Raw genomic sequence first — 22,763 nt, 5'->3', positions numbered from 1 at the left:
TTGGGAGAAGATCTGAGAAGCAGCTCCCATCAAGATACTTCCATGACTATAACTACAGGTGTTAAACAGCAGTGTAACTAGACCTGACCAAAGCTGCAAGGCGGTTGCCGTTCATAAGGAATGCAGAATGTTGAGTTGCCAATGAGAAGTAAGCAGGAGCTTCCAGCCATGCACCAACTGCAGCAAGGGAAAGGGGGTGTGGGAAGAATAAAGAGAGCAGGTGGCTACAGCTAGATGGGTTAATACAGACAGTAGCTGTATGGATGAGGTTGGCAGTGATTGAATTTGAAAAGAAAAACATGAGAGCACAAAAAGAAATGAAGGGCAGAAAAGAGATGACAGAAGAAGCTAGGAGGCGCAGAGACCAGTATGGGTCTTTCAGTTCAGCAAGAACTAAAAATTTAAACCCCAACCTCAAGCATGGAACTTCTCAGCTAAACACTATAAAACAAAGAACAGCCCAGCCATGTCTGCTTCCAAATAGATAGGTAGATCGATGCCATCATGCCTGCTTAAGATACCAGCCTCAGAAGGGCCAGGTGCAAATGTGGTAGTGGTGGTGGTACAGGATGCTTGAGTTTCTGCTTCAAACATAAGCCCATCTGAAAACTCTTGGAAAGGGCAGGCAGCAAACAGCAGATTTGAAAAAGTCTTTGGCAGGGAGAAGCATGGAGTGGGGGAGAGGAAAATGGGAAGAATCTACAACATTAAACGGGTTTCATTCGTAAGAAAGCCCTTTGCTTTGATGAGACAATATGGAGGTCACTGTCAAAGGTACAACTAGATTCCAACTCTTGGATTTTTTCAGATCCACATCTCAGTGCAGAGATTGCTCTCTCCCATGCAAAGTAACCAGCTGCTTTGAAAGGCACACCAAAAACCCTCAAACTAACTCAAGTACCTGGCATGCAAGCCCAGTCCCACCTGGAGGCTCCTAAAGGTGGGAGGGACAGGGGAAGGGTGGCCAGTTCCCACCCCAGCCCGAGTCTTGCTGGGCTAATGAGACGGAACTGAACATCAACACACTCACCCAGTGCTGCCTTCCAACGGGTAGACGAGCAGCTACTTGCCGTGGTGTTCGAAAGGAATGCTATTCTGAGTTGGGGGGGAAAAGACAGCTGTTGGTAAGAGTTCTGCTGGCCAAACACAGCATCACGAGGTCATCGTCCCACCTGACTTCTAAGTGAAGCCCCTATTTCCAAGATCTTCAGTTCTCCTAATCTCAAACCAGATCCATAACATACACATGCAGAAACCTCTTTATAACCAGCTCTGCAAAAGCTTGCTATATGCTATGTTTTAAAAAGAAAATATTGGGGAGAGGGGAATCCCAGGTGATGACATGCAAATTATTTTGGTTCCAAGTATGTTGCCTAGCAAGTATTAGCCAGATTTCTGACCTAAGAGAATGTGTATTGCCTCCAAACATTCCTTCACCCACCAAATACTACTTAATTATTCCATGAGAAGGCAGGCAAGAGAACAGATCCTGTATGAACTTCCTCAGTTTTGTTTCCAAATCCTGGGTGACTTTAACTTCACCCTTAAATACTAAGTTAAGAGGGCTGGATGATGATTGTAGAAGAATAAGTGAAAGAGGATAAATTTCTAGATTTCAGTAAATTCCCAGATCAAGCTGTTTGTATCCTTTAGATGCAAAGGCGGTAGTATCTTGATTAACAAGTCCTATTACATATGCCCCCTTGACTAAGAGTCTAGAAAACAGTCCCTAGAGTTTGGCAAAGAAGTCCTTTCCAAACTGATTCCAGCAGAGAAGCTGGATTACTGTCAAATTCTTGGTAGCATAGAAAAGAATGCCAGCTCTGAAGAATAATTGGCAAAATCAGCATCGATCCAAAGGGCAGGAATTCCAGGACTCGGGTATCTTCTGAACAGGAGGACTTTTTTGATGACCAGCAGGTTAAGGTAGGCTAATTTCAGAAAGAAGACAATTTTTCTACATCGGTAGTATTTTTCTTTTCCTTAGGATGTAATGGTCACAAGTTAAAAATGAATGAACTAGATGTTGATTGCTATTTACTTGAAGGACTTAAATGAGATTTGTGGGAGAGGGAACAAGGGTAGGAATAACCAGAATCTCAGAGTCACTAGAATTTGAAACCTTGAGCTCATCTTTGTAACCTCAGAGAAAAGGTACTCTTCAGAGATGCCATGCTGGGAAGGGTGAAAGAGGAAGAAGCCGAGCTCCAGGAGTGAAACAGGCTGAATTTTTCCCTTTTTCCTCTTAAATAACGTCTTCTTAAGGCAGCATACAACCTTCTTTAATGACAAGCAACCGGTTAAAATAAAGACTTACAAAAGGATAGCTGTTACTGAGATGTAGCCCATCTCTTCCCTCTTTCTATTCTGGAATTTACACATTTTTCATACTAAATTACACATTAGATCTTTGAGAAACAAATGAGACCTAAGTCTCTTAAAAGGTTGTGTGTATTTACAATGGTAGTTTATACATTCAGAAATAACTGAAATCTCCAAACTTGAAACACTAAGACGATGCTTTAATACATTTGAAATTCACCTGCTGCCATTAGAACTTTATAGCTGACCAAATAGATGGTTTTCTAGGCATCAAGAGGGTTATTAATTAGGGAAGATCCTCCCTGCCCCACCATGGGCTGTTTCCTGGGCCACAAGATGCTAGAAAGGAAAATCAAAACCAAGATTTTTTTTTTTTTTGCCCCTTGGAAGGCAGTTTAGCAGGAAGGAGGTTCCGTTAGCTCTTGGGCAATCCATGGTTGTGGTCTGAGAACTAAGGCAACCTATGTGTGACTTAAGTCACTGGATTTATACCTGTCTACTTGGCAATATTCTTTGCAAATATTATGGCTATTTATTTTGTGGTTTGTCAGACTTTGGAATGAAACATATCTGTGTGTCAATCCTGGTTAGCCTTTTCAGAGTTTGGCAAAAATACCAAAAGCAGATTAGTCAAATAATGATTAGTCAAATCTTTTAACTTAGTTTATAACCAACTAGTAGAAATTATCATGAATAAAATGATAGGGAAATAAGTGCTATAGTACAAAGAACCCAAAAAACAACCTTTTGTTTTAGGTCCATAGAACTGAAATTTTGGGACCATTAAAAAAAAAGAGAGGCTAATCTAGAAATGTTCTCTATAGGAGGAACCCAGCAGAGTTTTGAGGGAAAGAACACGAAAGTGCTGATAGCACAGGTTTGCATTTGCAGAAGCAAGAGGTCTTTTCAGAAAGTATCTTTAGCCTTACCTCAGAAGATGGAAAATGCTGAAAGAAAGGTATGTAGGAGGAAGAAATGTTTCTGACCTAGCTATCTATCACTGGTGCCTTCAAGGAATATTCCCAGATGAAGTCAACTGACAAATGCTGAGGCTATCCTCTTAAAGAGGACTTGCTGCTACTCAGTATCACAATCTTTCAAGCATCTTTCCTATATCCAAAGTCCCGGGCTTCCAATCAACACGGCCCTTCTTGGTCAGGTAAAGGAAAAGTACAATGGATGAGAGCTGAAAGCTATCCTAACATTCAGTCAACTGAACCATTCTGAAGGAAGAAAAAGAAACAGAGACTCTTTTCCAATCAAATATTGTACAGTTTTCCTGGATAACATTCAGGAACCTTGCAAGAGGTACAGGGCACTCCCTAAAAATCAGGGCCTTAAACTATGTCAACATCAAAGGTAGCAGGAGAGGTTAATGAACTTTGACCTAAGAACTGGTCCAACACCTTTGACAGACTGAATACTGATAATTTTCTTTTAGATTCAAATTCTTAGACTTATTTTGCTTTATTTTCAAAAAACTCGGTATTCCAATCCTGCTAGTCAAATGTTACTTGACCAGGTTGCCAGACAATATGAAGCAATTCTACATGTCACACACAACTTTTAGAGTCCTAAAACAATGTCAGAACACTACTCTAATCAGGACCTATCTAAGGCAGAAGTTCTCAGGAAGAAGAACTAGATCCCCTCCCTTACCACTCTTTACTCTTAATTTTTGAGAGCTCTCCAAAAGTACCAGGGGAGTAAGTGGTCTTTGATATGAAGTCTAGAGTTACAAAATGGAAATGATCTATGTATTAGCATGTATATTACACTCCACATTATGCCATCTCATAGTTTTGTGGGGGAAAAGTCATACTAGGCCAATTGTATGTACTAGGGTCAGGAAAGTGGTATATGAGCAATTATATAAGAAAATACCTTCAAAGTCTAAAATTTAGTTCATCTAAGTACCATCCATAAGGTTAGTTTGCTCCAGATCTTACTATCCTAATGGGAAAACTGGCTACTTCATCAATATTGTTTGCCATTTCCAGGAATGGTCAAACATGGTTATATGCATCCCTCCCCTTCACTAAATCAAAGACCATTTAAAAAATGGAAAAAGCCACAAAAAGAACTTGTAAAGCAATTTTTATATCTCCACAAGACAAAACTATATATAGCTACAATTTTGGATAAATGCAGGGCTTATCCTTGGTCATTCTATGTTGTCACCCAATACATTTAAATTACTAACCAAACTATAGTAATTTCAATTAAGCAAGAAGGGTAAAAGGCTTTCCTAAATCAGAAACCAAAAGACACCACAATTTTAAAAAGGATGTCATTTCAAGAGCCACCAAAAGAACAAATCTACAAGCTAATCTTTAAAACTGGCATGTCAAGTCTAGAATTCCAGTAATGACCAGGGTAACTCATCTTGTACTTATGTACACACAAATACATAAGGACATTTGCCAATAATCAAGTTGTGAATAAGCAAGGAGTCAAGTAACCAAGAACCAAAAAAGAGATTTTGCTTTGATCTCTTCTAATTACTCAAAGGGCACTAACAAATATACAGGAACAAGGGGAAAAAGTCAAAAAGGCTGTTTGGGGAGAAAAAATTGGTTAACACCTATAAAGATTTGTCCTTGTTTGTTGAGGCAAGTATGTCATTGTATGCATCAAATCAGAGTGAGGAGAGAGAAAGAATGTGCATGGAATAAAGGTTAAGAGGGAGAAATCTGAGGCCTGGTTTGGAGCTGAGGATTCTTCACCATGGTTCTACTGCTTCCACCATGCAGAAAGGTTATATTTATTTCAATAGGTAAGTTCTCAATAGTGAAGGGAACAAATGTGATACAGTGAAGGCACAAAATCAAATTAAACCCAATTCTATAATACTATACTGGTAAAGAAAGTTCATGTTATCTGTTGTGGAATATGTGCACCCAGGACTTGATATGTGTCCAAAGGGCAAAGGGACACCTGTTTATTACATAGTGACTCATACTACAAGCCATTAACTCTTTTTGTTATCAATACCATGACTTGTCTTGCTCTTTACCAGTTCTCCAATTAAAAAGAATGAGGAAAACTTTTCTAGGCAGGGCTAGATGTGCTTGTAATAATGTCATATGGACAAGAAGTACAGGCAAGTCTGTGTTTAGAGTATGTCTATGAAAGACAGAAGACCAGGGCCATGATAAGAGTACTCAATGGGCAGCAAACACAAGAGGGATTAAATAAGAAAAGCCCCCCCCCCCCCCATCCTTTAAAGAAAGGGGTCTTTTTAAGGCATGGCTCAACTTCTTTTGAGATTCTCCACCTTGGAAGGAAAACAGCAATTGCAAATCTGAGTCCCAGGAAACTGGGAAGACTTTAAGGATTCTAAATAGGCTTTACTTCATTCATATCTTTGAGGTAAAGGGAACAAAAAACAAAACCTCAAATCATACACAATACAGGGATTCATTTTGTCTAATAAGTGTAGGGAAAGCAGCAGATTAAAAATGAGGAGTCACATTTACACACATTACCATGGTTTGGTCCCTAGCTCTTCCCCCAGGTAAGGTGTGCCCAAATCTCGTACCTGTGAGGTTGACATGCGAGAGGTATCTTGTCGGCCTGTTAAATCAGACGAAGAGATATTGACTGGGGCACCACGATGCAGTCTCATACTCACTTTCCGCTCTCTTTCCATTCCAGAGACAGGCCGAGGAGAGGTGTTAGCTGGGTGAAAAGACACCAACGGAGTAAAACTATAAGGTCTCTCTCTATTCACTTATCTTAGAATCTGGCTTCAAATTCTTTTATTGACCATATTTTGCTTTTAAAATCAGGTTCAACAAGTTCCTTTGATGTCTTTTATATCAGAGTTCAAACCACAGACAAGTTGGATGAGATAACTATGGACAAAGCTGGTCCATTAGCAAGATGTCACAATGCATCAGACCACCTGTTTATTCAAATGATTAAAATCAGATGATAGCTATCATTGAAATCTATGTTACCTTAGCACCAATTAAGTCCTGAGGCCTTTATTGATACTGAATTGCTTGGGAGCAAAATCTCGATTCCCAAACCAGAAAATATCTTGAAGCAAAGGAAAGAAGACTAGGGACCTATTAAAAATCATGGATTTAGGACTGGCAGGAATTGTAGAGATTATCAATCTCAAGTTAAACCCTCTGACTTTACAGAGGAAGAAACTGAGATTCAAAAAAGGTTCAGTTACTTGCCCCAAATGGTTATCAAGTTCTTGAGGCAGAACTAGAACCAGGTCTTCCTGATTCTAAGATCAGTATTCTTTTTTTTTCCCCCTACCTAGCTATCAATTATCAAATGAACAAAAAAAATTTTGGAGAGGAAAAGTACATTTTAAATATGAGCAATGTGAGGGGGAAAAAAGGTAGCAAGGTTTAGTGATAATTTCATCCTTCAAAACAAAGAAGGAATCAACAAGGAGAAATTCTATTTTGGTTAAGATTCTCACTAACAGAGAAAAGTGGATTAGGAATGAAAATGATGAGAACCTTGTGGGCAAACAATTATTCCATCTTAAAGTTTATGATACAGAACGGGAGAAAAACTGATCATTCACTAGATTTTGGGAACACAGAATTCTTTTCTTCTTTTTTAAAAAAAGTCTTCTCATGGGCCCAATCTCACTATTCATCAGTGTGGGAATTTCAATTTGCTCCATTTTCTGACCTTGGCATAACCTTCTATAGCTCAGAACCACAGAGATCATGAGATTTATCAGCCCCTGTAGTTAGGATTACAGGACTGCACTCCCACTCTTGTCTAGGAAAGTAATTTTAAAGGACAGGTAGGATCCCATGAACTAATGAAATGTTTCATGGGATGCAAGTCCAGGAGGGATAACAGATGCTCAGGAAAGAAATTCTAAAGACACAAAGGCAAACAATTCTGCTGAGGAAGAAAATAGCCTTTGTTTTGAAGAGATAGATGTGGAAATATAGGAGTTCAGCAACCAAATTAGATTTTCAAAAGAAATGTACAGAAGATGGAAAAAAGGTCAAGGAACATTAAATATAACTGTGATACAGTCCTGTAAAAATAGCATTAGGAATCTTCTGAATGAGCTTATGAGAGAAGTTAAGAAAAACAAAAAAATTTATTTTTAGTTGTACCTGAAAGGCAAAAGGAAAACCAAAGAAGGTATAGGATCTATAGGGTGGATAGAATGTTAATAACTGATAAGAGAGAAAGCAGAATTTCTCAACTTTTCTCGTTTTCTCTACAAGAGAATGGTCTTTACATTGGAAATGAAAGAATAAAAATCACTAATATGGAGTTGATATCCAAAGTAAGTAAGATTAAGATAATCCAGACCAGATGATATCTTTAGGCCCTGAAAGAACTGGTTGATGTGACTGTTTCTTTCTGTTATAACTTGTATTTGAAGGACTGGGAAAACATAGAAGTGCCTTGCAGACTATAAGTTCAGAGTTTGACCTCGCTTTCTGGGAAAATTCTAGAACGGATCATTAAAGAGATGGCTGGTACATATCTAGAAAGGGAAGCAATGATTCCAAAAAGCCAGTGTGGGTTCAATGAAAACAGGTCATGCCAGCATGACCTAATTTCCCTTTTAATAGGATTACTAAAACAGTAGATGAGAGAGATGCTATAGATATACTTTATAGACTTGAGCAACTTTTGATGAAGTATTTAATACTATTCTTGTGGAGAAAATGGAGAGAAGTGGGTTAGACAGATAATAAAATATCAGATGGAATCAAAACTAGTTGGATGGCTGGCCTCAAGAGTAATTGTTTATAAGTACTTACTATGGAATCAGCACTGTACTTTACAAATATTATCTCATTTGACCCTCATAACCAACCCTGTTGGGTAGATATTATTATCCCTATTTTAGTGTTGAGGAAAATGAGGCCAAATCTGAACTCAGGTCTTTCTGACTCTAAGCCCAGCAGTTCATTGACTCTATTACCTAACTTTCCAGTGAAGTACCCCAAAGATTTGTTTGGCCTAATGACTTGATAGAGACATAAATTAATTGTGCTCATTAAATGTGAAGATGACTCAAAGCTATTCCTCAAAGGAAGGACTTCAAATATTATTTCAAGACAATGATGAGGGGGCAGCTGGGTAATTGAGAGCCAGGCCCAGAGATGGGAGGTCCTGGGTTCAAATAAAGCCTCAGACACTTCCTAGTTGTGTGACCCTGGACAAGTCACTCGACGCCCATTTGCCTAGCCCTTACTACTCTTCTGCCATAGAACCAATACACAGTAATTGATTCTAAGACAGAGGGTAAGGGCTTAAATATATATTTTAAAAAAGGAAAGAAAAGATGATGAACTATAGACTGTCCTGAGGAGGGTAGAGGGCCTGGACTCAATGATATGTGTAAGCTTACTGCAGAAACTGGCATATTTAGCTTGGAGAAAAGAAGACTCTTAGGGGACACAATAACGGAAATGGAAAAGGGATTAAATTTGTTCTTTTTGGCTCTAGGGGGCTGAATGAACCAGGAGCAGTGAATGGATAGAAGTTGCAGAGGTCAATTTAGGCTTGATGTTGGAAAAACTTCTTTAAATTTAGAGCTGGCCAAAAATTGGTCTGGCCTGACCCTGAGGGGTTCTTTGAGCAGAGGTTGGATGACCACTTTGGGTATTCCCAAAGTGGGATTCCTTTTGTATACAGGTATGGGTTATATGAGATGGCTTTTGAACTCCCTTCTAACTGTTAGATTTTGTGGTTTTGTGAAATGTTTCCCTATTTTTTTCAGAGACAATGGTCATCTACTGTGTGTGTGTATGTGTGTGTGTGTGTGTGTGTGAATGAACAGAGTAAACCTTGTTGATAAACAGTATTCCATATTGACTTAAAACCTATTAACAATTAAATCATGATTGCTAGTTAGTTAATTGTTGTCCTTTGTCCTCAAAGAGGACCAAAATGATAACACTATGTCAGGGTCAATGCATCAACTGTGGCCAATCAGACCAATATGAGCTCAGAAGATTCTACCACAGGTTGGGCACAAATAGCCTGTATAAGTATCTGTGATGGAGATTTCTCTAAATTTGCATATCTCATATATCCTTTGAGCTACTACAATCTGGCTTTGCTCATATAGCACAATGCCTTCTTTGATGCAGGTACACCATGCTCAATGGTCCTGTACCAGTGTCACCCATGTCTCACAATTGATTCTAAAGTTGGTGTCTAGTATCTTATCTTGCCAGGTAATTTCCAGAATTTTCCTGAGACAATTTAAATGGAAATGATTTCAGTTTTCTGACATGGAGCTGATAAAGAGTTGTTCAGGTTTCATAGACATACAGCAGAGCCCAATAGCTCCATAGACCTTTAGTTTAGTAGCAGGTTAATACATCTTCTCTCCCACACATTCTTTTGGAGCCCCCCAATCACTGAGTTAGCTCTGCATATATCTGTCTCTCAACTTCAACATCTATGTGGACATCTCTGGAAACTATATTGCTGCCAAGGTAAATGAACTTATCCACAACATTCAAAAAGTCTTTATTTGACTTCCCTACTAGCAGCAATGCAATGATCCTGGACAATTCTAAGGGACTTAGAGAAAGAACACTCTCCATGTCCAGAGAAAGAACTGTGGCAGTAGAAACACTGAAGAAAAACAACTGCTTGACCAAATGGGTTTGATGGGGATACGATAGGGGCAAATATTAATAATATGGAAATGGGTCTTGATCAATGACACATGTAAAAAAAGTCTTTATTTGCTATAACTAATGGTTCCAAGTATAGATGGTACACTGCTGGCTGATGGAAAATTGTTTTCTTGGTGTTAACTGTCAGGCCAAAATTAGCACAAGTAACAATCAATCCACTCTCTATTGCATCTCAGTCTCAAGGACTGCTGAGTGCACAATCATCTTCAAAGAGTCATGCAACTCTGCCCCCCCCCCAATTTAGTTTTGGCTTTTCTTTAAAAACAAACAACAAAAAATGCCACCTTTATTACCGTCTTAGTAACAATTCTAAGACAGAAGGGCAAAGGCTAGGCAAACAGGATTAAATGACTTGTCCAAGGTCACAAGGGAAGTGTCTGAAGCCACATTTGAACCCAGGATCTTCGGTCTCTAGGGCTGGCACTATATCCACTATGGCATCTAGCTGTACCCTAGCCTTTTCAAGTAAAATAATTTACCATCTGTTATGGTAGGTAACTTGATGCCATTTAATCCTCATTGAAGCCATCTGACAACATCACTGAAAATATCATGCTAAAAAGCATGAGAGCAAGCACACAGCCCTGCTTTGCTCCACTAGTGCCTGGGAAAGTGCCGGAACATTGGCATTATCCAGAACCCATGCAAGCATGCTGTCACTGGAGCTGTTGTACAAACTAAGTTACATACTTGGGTAAAGAAGGGTTATATTATGGTCTGGAGCTTGAGCTAGAAAAAAGATCTCAAAAGTTCTAAATCTAAGGGATGGTTCTTAAACCATCTAGTCCCACAAAGAGTTAAATAGAAACAAACAAACAAACAAAACTCCCAAAACTACCAGATGAAAAAGGCCTATGAAAAGCAGTTTTTATAGGCTTACTTACCAGTATGTGAGGTAGGGGTGAGGGGAGTGGGAGGAGCTACATCTTGTGTTCCCCTTAGGCGGCCTGATGCAGTGGAAGGGAGACCCCGAGTAGTTGGATTTCTGGAGTGTCTTAATCGCTCCTCTCGATCCCGGCGTTCCCTTTCAGCATCATCAGCTGCTCGGCTGGCACCCTGAGGAAAATCAACATTATCAGACCTGGCTTAGTACCAACTTTATCAAGATCCCTTTATAATTATTTGGCAACTTGAGAAAACATTCAGCTACATTTGGGGGCAAAGACTGTGACAATAAAACAGAAAGGTTAGGAGACTTATTAGTGTCATCAAAAGGGCAGAATCCTGCTAAATTGCCTACAGGCAGCTGTATGGCTCAGTATACAAAACACTTGCTGAGCTGGAAGTCAGGAAGACTTGAGTTTAAATTCAGACTCAGACACTTAGGAGTTGTGGGATCCCATCTGAAGTCTTCTCTTTGCCTCCATTTCCTCAACTGAAAAATGGGGATAATAGCACCTACCTCCCAAGGTTATATATTTATAAAACACAGCCCACATAAACCAAGTGCGTAATAAATGCTTATTTTTTTTCCTTCCTAACAAAGAGAAGCTCTATCTAGCAATCATGTAGACAAGGTCAAAACTATAAAAGCTCACTCAAGCCCTATATAACCATTGATTATATATATGTCCCCTTTTATTTCCACCTGTGCTTACAAATGAGACAAAATGTTCATGTAGTGTGATGTGATCTTTTTGGGGAGGTAGAAGCAAGATAGGAAAGGAAGACTAGCTATTAATAGCCAAAAGCCAAGATATACTCAAAAGAAGAGGTACCGGGAGGAGGGGGGAGGGTTGGGGGGGTTAGAAAGGCAAAATAGGTATGAAACTAAATGTTGCTAAATTACAGAATATTTCAGTTGGTAACGTCAGGTCACAGGGTAAGAGATATGTATTAGGTGAATTACATTTGTGGGGTGTGTGTGTGTGTGAGTGTGTGTGTGTGTTCAGAGGGTAAGTAGAATAGAAAAGGTAAAGTGCTATCACTAAAAGAGATTATACCAGGTGAGGATGGATGTGGCTCCATTCATTGCTTAGCTGTTTTTGCTACACACAATTAAAAAAATGAACCAAATCTCAAAGCCATGAGTACATTTCTGTTATTTTTTACCACCAGGGCACCACCATCACCATCACCACAGATAAGTGTGTTCTAGTTTTATCAAATATTTTTGTACATATTTCATTTTTAGATACTTAAGCTGTGATACCCTTGGTCAACCAACTATTGAGGACTAATAAATTTCCTTGATAGGAAAAAAAAAACAAAACACAGGGAAAAAAGTTACAGATGACTTCATAGACAAGAGAAAATCCTGGGAATCTGAATTCTGAGTAGAGCAGAAGAATCAACAAGTATATTCAAGCACACAAGGAAGATTTCCATCTTCTTGGTCCTGAAGCTTCCTCCAGGTTTCTAAATCCCCAAGGCCATTTCCTTGAAAAATGAAGTAAAATAATGGGAACCGTACCTATAGTAGTATCTTTTTCTTCAATAGCACCAAAAAGAAACCACAAAATTCCCAATGCACCTTCTTCCATGGAAATCTAATTAGTCATTTATTATACAACTGAAGTTATTAGGAAGAATTCACATAGAAAAATTTTTTTAACTATTTAAATTTTATTTTAAATTTAGATATTTGTTAAAAAATATCTAATACTATCTAGTACTTCATAGGAAAAAAAGAAAGCCAGTTTGTCTCCAGGCAGCCTATGAAGTTCCACCATCCCCCTTGAGATATACTCTCCTAAACACAGACTCCACAGGACAGAGTGATCCAATCTGGCCAAGAATTCTCTCTATAGTATGTCTCCACCCCTCACCCCCCAAGTATTCAATAGTTTTAACCTGAAATGCCTAAGAGGGAAGCTCAAGTTGGGAGTATTTGGAACATGACTTTTTATTTTCTAATTGTTGGAAAGCAAGCCCTTATAATAAATTGAAATATATTTCTCTGCAAATTCTACCCACGGACCCTAATTTTGCCCATGAGACCAAGAATAGAGAACAAAATGAACTTTTCTTCTACCCAGCACTCTTTTGGATATCTGAAGATATCTCCTATGGTTTTTCTAAAGTATCTGCTTTTCTCTTTGTTAAGTATTTTAACCAGGTAATTCTCCTCTAAGTGATTCTCATTTAGCAAGATTTTAATACCCAACAACTACTTGATTGCCTTCATCTCTCCTATCTCTGTCTTAAGATGGGATACTCAATATAGATCACTTTTTACCATAGAGAAGAACAGAGAGGAAGCAATTTCTCCATCTGGGACTCTAGGCCACTCATAATGTATCCCCAGATAGCTTTTGATTTCTTGGCTTTCATATATTAACTTATATTGTACATACAGGTCATAAAAATCTTTGGATTCCTTTTCAAATGAATATTGCCATGCCTTCCCTATTTTTTATGAAGTTGATTTTTAAAAAAAGAAAATATAGGTCTATCTATTTATCCTAAATTATATTATTTGGTTCAACCTATTACTATTCTAGTCTGAGAAGATCTTTCTGAATGCTGATTCTTGCATCCAATTTGTTATCTATCCCCTCTACCCTAATAGCATCTGAAAATTAAATTAAATGTACCTTCATTTATAGGTCACTGATTAAAAAAAAAAAAGGATGAGTAGACCAGGGCACAAGACAGATCCCTAATGCACTTCAATAAAGATCTTCTTCCAGACTGACAAGAAAGCCATTAATGGGTATTCAACAATCTCATCTCCACCTGAGAAAACACACACACACACGCACACACACGCACACGCACGAAATATAGGTACATCAGATCTCTCCATCTTCACAGGCACAACAGGAACAGCTTTGTCAAATGCACCTACTATTTCTATAGCATCCTTTTCATCTTCCAGTTCAGTTATTGTTAGAAAAATTTTAATTTATTGGAATTTTTTTTTGATGAAGCTATGTTGGCTCTTGGTAATTACAACCCACCTTTCAATATGTTCACAAAGCATTTCTTTAATAATAATATCCAAATTTTCCAGGAACTGAAATTGCTAACACTACAGATTCCAACCCTATTCCTCCTCAAAAACAAACAACCAACCAAAAAAAAAAAAAAGAGTACATTTGGCCCTTTTCAGGCCCAAGGTATCTCTTCCATTCTTTATTCTCTTTCAAGGATCACTGTAATAGTTTCTGACTCTCTCCAAATTGCTTAAATTGGATAAAAATTAAATTAATCTCAAAATCCGAGGCAAAATACTCTTCACATTATTAGTTCACACTTTTTCATTCTGCAAAGTCACTTCTAAGGCTTCCTGTTTTTGTGTAGTCTTTGAGGAAGAGGTTTGACTCTGTAGGCTTTAGATTTCATCACTCTAGAAAGGTTTCAATTTCTGTTCTGAGTTGATAATTGAGTGGAATTAATTTTTAATGAAAGAGAAAGTAGGAAATCATCTTAAGCCTGAATTCTAGTTCTGTACTAAGTGTCACTGACCCAGTACAGTCAGAGGGAGAGAAAGTCAGAGTGGATAAGCAAGACAGTAGTGTGGCACTGAGATTTACAAAAGGAATAAATAAATAAGGGGGCAACTGGGTGGCTCAGTGGACTAAGAACCCGGCATAGAGATGGGAGGTCCTAGGTTCAATCTGGCCTCAGACACTTCTTAGCTATGTAACCCAGGGCAAGTCACTTACCTCCAATTGCCTTGCCCTTGCCAGTCTTCTGTCTTGGAACCAATACACAGTAGGTAGGGTTTTTGTTTTTTTTTAAAGTAATAAACAGTGGCCAAAAGGAGCAAAAACTCCATTGAAAGATGTAAGGCAATACTTGGATAGGTAGGCTTGAACTGAGACAAGAATACAATTCTCAAGACCCATTTACTCTATTTACTGGGACTAAGTTGTCATGGTAACCTATAGCATGTATCCAGGTTGTCAGGAAACTGCATGTGCAGCCTAACTACTTGAAAGACCCCAATGTCTTTCCCCTTTTACTCTAGCATTTCAATATTACTAGGATCATAATCATCCAGATGACTTTACAAGATAGAAAATAGAAAAATATCTTAGTCTCACAACTAAAATCCTATTCATGAACTGAGGGTTTAAAAGGAATGACAATGATACTTACAAACTTGAGCATGTTCCAGTCAAACACATAGTCATAGGAAAAACCCTGGCGATGGAACAGGTTCCTGAAGAGCTGTCTCAGGTAGGAATAGTCAGGTTTGTCATCAAAACGCAACGAACGACAGAAATTCAGGTATGTGGCAAATTCAGCTGCAAAACAATGAGAAACTCAAAGCTGTATTCATGGTATGGAAACCTGGTTTAAGTTTTAGTACAATTTCCCCCCCTAAAGTTTGCTTGCATTTATTTATTTTCCACTGTTCTAAACAGAAAAAAAGAACTATGATCTAATGCACAGATGAAATCAGAGGTATTGATCACTGTTCTGGAACAAAAGACTCCAGAAGGAAATTTACTTTGAGAAGCTTTGCTACTACAAAAGACTAAGATATGTATTCTGGGAATGCCCAGATGAAGAAGACAAAGAAAAGTTAATTGAACAATAACATCAAGTAGCTGAAAGAAGAATTATTTCAGTGGCAAGTGAAATAAGAGGCAAGGCTAGTATGAGTAGAATGCTAACCATATAACAGATAAGGCCAAAATACTAGGTAAAAACCTTATGGGGCAAAGAGGATAAGGAAAGGGTGTACAAAGGATTATCTGTCTGCCACTTTACTGGTCTGTGGAGATTAAAAAAGTTTTCCTTCCACAATCCTTCTTATAAGGATTATTAAAAATGGAAGTGCTGAGAAGCAGGCCTATTACCATTTTTTTTTATTAGATTACATTTCTTCTGTAGAATATAGTGATAGAACATTCTCATAATTTGACAAGTGAAATTAACAGTGTGGAAATGGTACTGTCCTAAAGACTCAAACTTGTTCATTTCCAAGCAAAAGGAAAGATGAAAGAGAGACTTACAAGGGTAGCCTTTACATAACACTTCAATGGGAGTGGACATTTTCTTTTCACTAATTCTTTCATATTTTTGTCTCTTGGTAGCAGCTTTCAGCCCCTGCCAAGGGAGGGAGCCCAAATTGAAGTACATCAGCACATAGCCCAGGGACTCCAAGTCATCCCTTCGAGATTGTTCTGAAGAGAAAGGAAAACATGACAAGATGGCAATAGGTATTCATTCACTGTATTTTTTTTTCTTAAATCCTTACTTTGCACCTTAGTAACAATTCTAAGAGAGAAGGGCAAGGGCTATGCAAATGGGGTTAAATGATTTGCCTAGGATCACAAAGCTAGGTCATGTCTGAGGTCAAATTTGAGCCCAAATCTTCTCAAGTCAGGCCTGGCTGTTTATTCATTGTGCTACCTAGCTGTCACCATTCACTGTATTTTTTAAAAAGTTAAAAATTCACAAAATAACCAAGTCATTGTGGAGAAAAGAAAAATCCATTAAAAATTCCAAGGGAACTTCTTAGATGCTTTGGATTTATAATAAATTACCACTCTTTGGATTAGAAATCAAAATCCTACCATATGTTGTCTATAAGTAACACACATAAGGCAGGTGGACACACACAGGTTAAGGTTCAAAGGCTGGAGCAACATAAATTACCACTCTTCTCATAAATTAATTAAACTAACCCTTGGACAAATAGCACCATAACTGATTGCAAATAAAAAGAAACCATTTACCAGCCCTATAAAATGTTTTCAATTCAATCACTCAGAAGCTAAAACCTGTATATCACAGGGATTTAATAATGGTCACTGGATCCATAAACTTTGAAGGCTGCACATTCAGATGATTCCCAAGAACAAACATTAGTAGCTATTACACTTCTGGATTTGAGATAAGTAGTCTAGAAGGCTCTCTTGGGTCACTGACTCCTAGTTTTCTAGGTAGAGGAACATACTACACACAGGCTCACCAATTCCAAGATGAGTGTTGATGGAGGCATAGCGAGCAGTTCCCGTGAGGTTTTTATTCTCACGATAGGGTATGTGCTGATGGGTCCTAGCATCCCGGTACTTCTTGGCCAACCCAAAGTCTATGATGTAGACCAGGTTACCCTTTTTTCCCAGTCCCATAAGAAAATTATCCGGCTTCACATCTCGGTGGATGAAGTTCTTTGAATGAATGTATTCAATCCGACTAATCTATAAGCAAGAAGTAAAAAGAGATGATCAAGATGTGAGCAACAAGATGGAGGACTAGACATTTTTCTCTCATCCCTACAACCTCTCCAAAACAGAAGTTATGTGCCAAAAACAAAACTCCAGCTGTCTCCATGGTCCAGGACACATAGAATCCAAAAGAAAGTAAAAAATGAAAACAACTCATGATAGTCATTGACACTTAGTTTACTTAGTACTCACTCCTCCCCTACTTCCCACACTATTAGTAGCAAGGCAGCATTTAGCAGATCCAAGAGCTTGCAATAAAATCTACTTCCATACTCTAGGGCCCCACCCCTCCTTCTCTGTTGCCTTGGAGATTCTGGCTCCTGGATGCCAAAGTTCACTCCTCCATAGGAAGTGCTACAGCAACCCTTTCGGAGCAAAGGTGTGCTGGATGCCACCACCTTTGCATCAAAAGCAGACAACTCTGCAGCACCAGCACTGCAAAGCTCTGACCTGCTGGGACTGCCAGTGCCAGGGTGGACAATTCCATAGCACCAGCACAGCAATTCCTGAATTGCTGGTGTTGGGCCAGAGAACTGAAGAACAAAGAGTAGGCAGGATACCAGGTGAGGCAATATGCAGCATTCCATTAAGCCTGAGGAAAGACCTCAACATCCATTTGAAGCATGTTCTACTTAGCCAAGTTTCTTAAGACAGAATTCTGAGCTGATGAAACTTGGAGATCCAGCCCTCAAGATAAAGACAGAAAATGTGCAGTAGGGAAAAATCAGAGTGGAGGAGGCCTAAAATTTCCAAAGATCTTGGGAAGAAGAAATCTCAAGTCTTGAGCATAAGCAGATACATCAACAAGGAAATCACTTAACAACAGAAGGAAACAGGGCCTCCAGATCTAGTGAGTTCAGTCATCTATGAATTATACTGCAAAACAAAGAATGATCCAATATGAGACAGAAGACAATGCAGAATGTGAGGAAAAAAAAGAATTATAATACACCGTTTCTGAGAGGTTCAAAAGAGAAATGAGAAACAGAATTTATGGCCTGCATAGCAAAAATAATGGGCAAAATAGATAAAATAGAATCTGTGATGGCAAATCTCCCCCACAAAATGATAGAACAATAGAAGGGGAATACAAATATACAGAAAAATCATCTAGGAGTAAAAGAAAATATGTTCACTATATAAACAAAACAAAGTGATCTTGAAGCCAGGATGTGTAGAGACAACCCTAAGGATTATGGGTAGTACACATCAATGCGGAATCCAGAAGTCCCCAAACTTGTAGCCTAGTAAGATTCGATAAACCCAGTTTAGTTAGCTTAAAGGCGAAATGCCCCTAGTTTTACCTTGTCACATGAGTTTCTCCCTGAGGGGAAGCCAATCAACTATCCCTCTCATCCTCAGTCCCCATGTTCCCCTAGAAAGATTTATTTAAGCTTCTCACTTTAATGGCTCTTTGGAGTTGTCATATAGCATGGTGTCACTCCCAGGAGTTTGGTGACCAGAGCTGCCAGAGTCTGGGACTCTGTGTGGGTTGATAGCGCACAGCTCTGTGAGGAGGCCTAATTTTAGAGCTAAACTCCTTTCCTTAATTAAAGAGTAGCTTTTTCTATTTAATAGTTCTGTGTTTTTCTTTCCTAGTCAACACCCCAGAAGAACATGACAAAAACCAAAACCAAAAAAATTACCCAGAACTTCTAGATGTAGAAAATGAAATATCCATTGAAAGAATTTGTAGATTACCTCAGAAAACAAAAACTAAAAAACCTAAGCCTTTTATAAACTTTAAGACACACAATGACTAAATTGAACAATCCAATTAAAAATCAAATCCTATATGCTATTTGTATTTAAAGAATTTTCACATAAAAAAGGAAAATAAATTCTAATAATGAAAGACTCTTCTGCAGCTATCAGAACACTAAAAGGGAATAGAATACTGGATTTTGAAGAGCAATAGAGCACAGAATGTAGGCCAAGGTGGTCTACTCTACAGATCTGAGCTTAACTATAAATGAAAAAAGATGGGCATTCAATAATGGAGAGGTCTTTCAAACTTTAGAAAGAGAACCAGAACTTGCAGTATTATTTGCTTCTTTAACACTCCAAACAACAGAAATGCAGACGTAGTAAATAAATGGTAACAGAATAACGGGCAAAAAGATCAGTAAGAGAATTTTTCCTAAATCTACACAAGGAGATGGAGGTGAGGGTAGGAAGTCAGGTGGAGGTTAATAGTGAAGAGGTAGGTAGGTCTGAGGCATTATGGAGAGCACTTGGTGACACCCTGCCTACCTACAGTTGAATCAATGTTTTTTGTAGAACTATATTACAACATGAGAGCTTATATGAGGAGGAGGAAGTGGGAAACAGAGAGGAATATGTGGTCAAGGGTCAAATCAAGGGCTAGCAATGAGGGGAAGGTAACTTTGGCCTCAGAATGAGAAAAGCCTGCAAGGGTATAGGTGGAGAAAAGGGGGAAAGGGATAAAAAGGGAGGTAGGGAAGAAAGGCTTTGCTTTGGTGGTGAAAGGGGGTTCCACTAAGGAATGCTGGGTGTGGTCTAGGGGAATTAGTGCTTTAAAAATCTACTTATCCTACCTGAAGGGGAGAGGAGTTGAAGCAAATGGGTGGGGTGGGGTAGTATTCAAGGGAAAAAAATCATATTCTCAAAAATAACAAAATAGAAAAGGAGGGGATTAATGATCTAAATATACATTTTTAAAACGTATAAAGCCTGAGGGAAATAATGAAAAAAAATACATATGATGGGGGCCTTGCAGTTCCTGACCTTAAACTATATTACAAAGCAGCAGTCATCAAAACAATTTGGTACTGGCTAAGAAACAAAGGAAGATCAGTGGAATAGACTGGGGGAAAGCGACCTCAGCAAGACAGTATACGATAAACCCAAAGATCCCAGCTTTTGGGACAAAAATCCACTATTCGATAAAAACTGCTGGGAAAATTGGAAGACAGTGTGGGAGAGACTAGGAATAGATCAACACCTCACACCCTACACCAAGATAAATTCAAAATGGGTGAGTGACTTAAACATAAAGAAGGAAACCATAAGTAAATTGGGTAAACACAGAATAGTATACATGTCAGACCTTTGGGAAGTGAAAGACTTTAAAACCAAGCAAGACATAGAAAGAATCACAAAATGTAAAATAAATAATTTTGACTACATCAAACTAAAAAGCTTTTGTACAAACAAAACCAATGTAACTAAAATCAGAAGGGAAACAACAAATTGGGAAAAAATCTTTATAGAAACCTCTGACAAAGGTTTAATTACTCATATTTATAAAGAGCTAAATCAATTGTACAAAAAATCAAGCCATTCTCCAATTGATAAATGGGCAAGGGACATGGATAGGCAGTTCTCAGATAAAGAAATCAAAACTATTAACAAGCACATGAAGAAGTGTTCTAAATCTCTTATAATCAGAGAGATGCAAATCAAAACAACTCTGAGGTATCACTTCACACCTAGCAGATTGGCTAACATAACAGCAAAGGAAAGTAATGAATGCTGGAGGGGATGTGGCAAAGTAGGGACATTAATTCATTGCTGGTGGAGTTGTGAACTGATCCAACCATTCTGGAGGGCAATTTGGAACTATGCCCAAAGGGTGCTAAAAGAATATCTACCCTTTGACCCAACCATAGCACTGCTGGGTCTGTACCCCAAAGAGATAATGGACACAAAGACTTGTACAAAAATATTCATAGCTGCGCTCTTTGTGGTGGCCAAAAACTGGAAAACAAGGGGATGCCCATCAATTGGGGAATGGCTGAGCAAATTGTGGTATATGTTGGTGATGGAATACTATTGTGCTAAAAGGAATAATAAAGTGGAGGAGTTCCATGGAGACTGGAACAACCTCCAGGAAGTGATGCAGAGCGAGAGGAGCAGAACCAGGAGAACATTGTACACAGAGACTAATACACTGTGGTATAATCGAACGTAATGGACTTCTCCATTAGCGGCGGTGTAATGTCCCTGAACAATTTGCAGGGATCTAGGAGAAAAAAACACTATTCATAAGCAAAGGATAAACTATGGGAGTGGAAACACCAAGGAAAAGCAACTGCCTGAATATAGCGGTTGAGGGGACATGACAGAGGAGAGACTCTAAATGAACACTCTAATGCAAATATTATCAACAAAGCAATGGGTTCAAATCAAGAAAACATGTAATGCCCAGTGGATTTACGGGTCGGCTATGGGGGGTGGGGGGGAGGAAAAGAAAACGTATCTATGTCTTTAATGAATAATGCTTGGAAATGATCAAATAAAATATAAAAAAAAAAACCAACGTATAAAGCCTGAAAGGAAACAAATCTAAAACAAACAAAAGGAGATATTAAAAATTAGAAGGGAAATAAATTTGAAGCCAAAAAAATATAGAAATGATAAAACTGGTTCTTTGATTAATGAGTAGAAAAATCAAACCAGTAAAATAGTAAACGAGAAAAATGAAATCCCAACAAAATCAGAACATATAATTCATATATGCTAACAAAACTCAGAACACAAAATAGAGGAATATCTTTAAAAATATATAAAATCTTAAATAACCTGGTATCAGAAAAGGAAATAGATTTAGCTATAAATTACCAAAGGGAAAAATGCAGGGACCTGATGGATTTATTAACAAATTTCCACACAAAAGTTTTCCAAAGTTATATGACTGAACATGTCTCCCTTCCTCCTCTTACACCCCTCCAGGGGCTGGTAGGCAACTCAATCTGGATTATACATGTATTGTTATGCAAACATTTCCTTATTGTTCATTTTTGCAAATGAGTAATCTCTCTTTTTTTTAACCCTTACCTTCCATCTTGATGTCAATACTGTGTATTGGCTCCAAGGCAGAAGAGTGGTAAGGGCTAGGCAATGGGGGTCAAGTGATTTGCCCAGGGTCACACAGCTAGGAAGTGTTTGAGGCCACATTTGAACCTAGGACTTCCCATCTCTAGGCCTGGCTTTCAATCCACTGAGCTACCCAGCTGCCCCCACAAATGAGTAATCTTATAAAACCAAAACTCCAAAACATAAATCCAGATAAACAAGTGGAAAATCATATACTTTCATTTGCATTCTGATTCCAACAGTTCTTTCTCGGGAAGTAGATAACATTCTTTGTCATTAAGTGGCTCATAATTGTCCTGGATCATTGTATTGCTGATAATAGCTAAATCTATCATAGTTGATCATTCTACAATATTGCTATTACTATATATACAATGCTTTCCTGGTTCTGCATCAGTTCATGAAGGTCTTTCCAGCACTTTCTGAAATCATCTTGTTAATCATTCCTTATAGCACAGTAATATTCTATCACCATCATATACAATAATTTGTTCAGCCATTTCCCAATTGATGGACATCCCTTTAATTTTAAATTCTTTGCCACCACAAAAAGAGCTGCTATAAATATTTTTGTTCAAGTAAGTCTTTCTCCTTTCATTTTATCTGTCTAGGATACACCCTGGGGTAATGGTAATGCTGAATCAAAGGGTATACATTGCTTTATAGTCCTTTGGATATAATTCCAAATTGTTCACAAGAATGACTGATAAGTTCACAGTTCCAACAGCATGCCTTAGTGTCCCAATTTTGTCACAACCCCCCCCCCAACATTTATTATTTTCCTTTATTGTCATGTTGGCCAATCTGATAGGTG

The 22,763-nt window shown here is 38.3% G+C and overlaps 1 protein-coding gene across 10 annotated transcripts in view; it reads right to left on the bottom strand.

The window, feature by feature from the left end:
• Positions 1–22,763, bottom strand: part of CSNK1D (casein kinase 1 delta) — an 82,847-nt gene that overhangs the window by 31,649 nt on the left and 28,435 nt on the right. For 9 of the 10 annotated variants that reach the window (XR_008916435.1, XR_008916434.1, XR_008916433.1 and 6 more), the window contains exons 4-8: positions 16,855–17,083; positions 15,893–16,063; positions 15,030–15,178; positions 10,868–11,039; positions 5,864–6,003 (exon numbers count right to left, since the gene is read on the bottom strand). Coding sequence is in view for 4 of the 10 variants with exons in the window: in XM_007482811.3 (XP_007482873.1) it covers positions 5,864–6,003; positions 10,868–11,039; positions 15,030–15,178; positions 15,893–16,063; positions 16,855–17,083 (861 nt within the window). In the remaining 6 variants the exon portion in view is untranslated. Of the gene's footprint in view, positions 1–1,030; positions 1,096–5,863; positions 6,004–10,867; positions 11,040–15,029; positions 15,179–15,892; positions 16,064–16,854; positions 17,084–22,763 lie in introns of all 10 variants that reach the window. The other variant, XM_007482812.3, reaches the window with a different exon arrangement.

The sequence above is a fragment of the Monodelphis domestica genome, chromosome 2 (assembly GCF_027887165.1).
Source record: "Monodelphis domestica isolate mMonDom1 chromosome 2, mMonDom1.pri, whole genome shotgun sequence".
NCBI classification, from domain to species: domain Eukaryota; kingdom Metazoa; phylum Chordata; class Mammalia; order Didelphimorphia; family Didelphidae; genus Monodelphis; species Monodelphis domestica.
The sequence above is the reverse complement of the archived record's forward strand: the minus strand, read 5'-3'. Positions and strand labels throughout refer to the sequence as shown.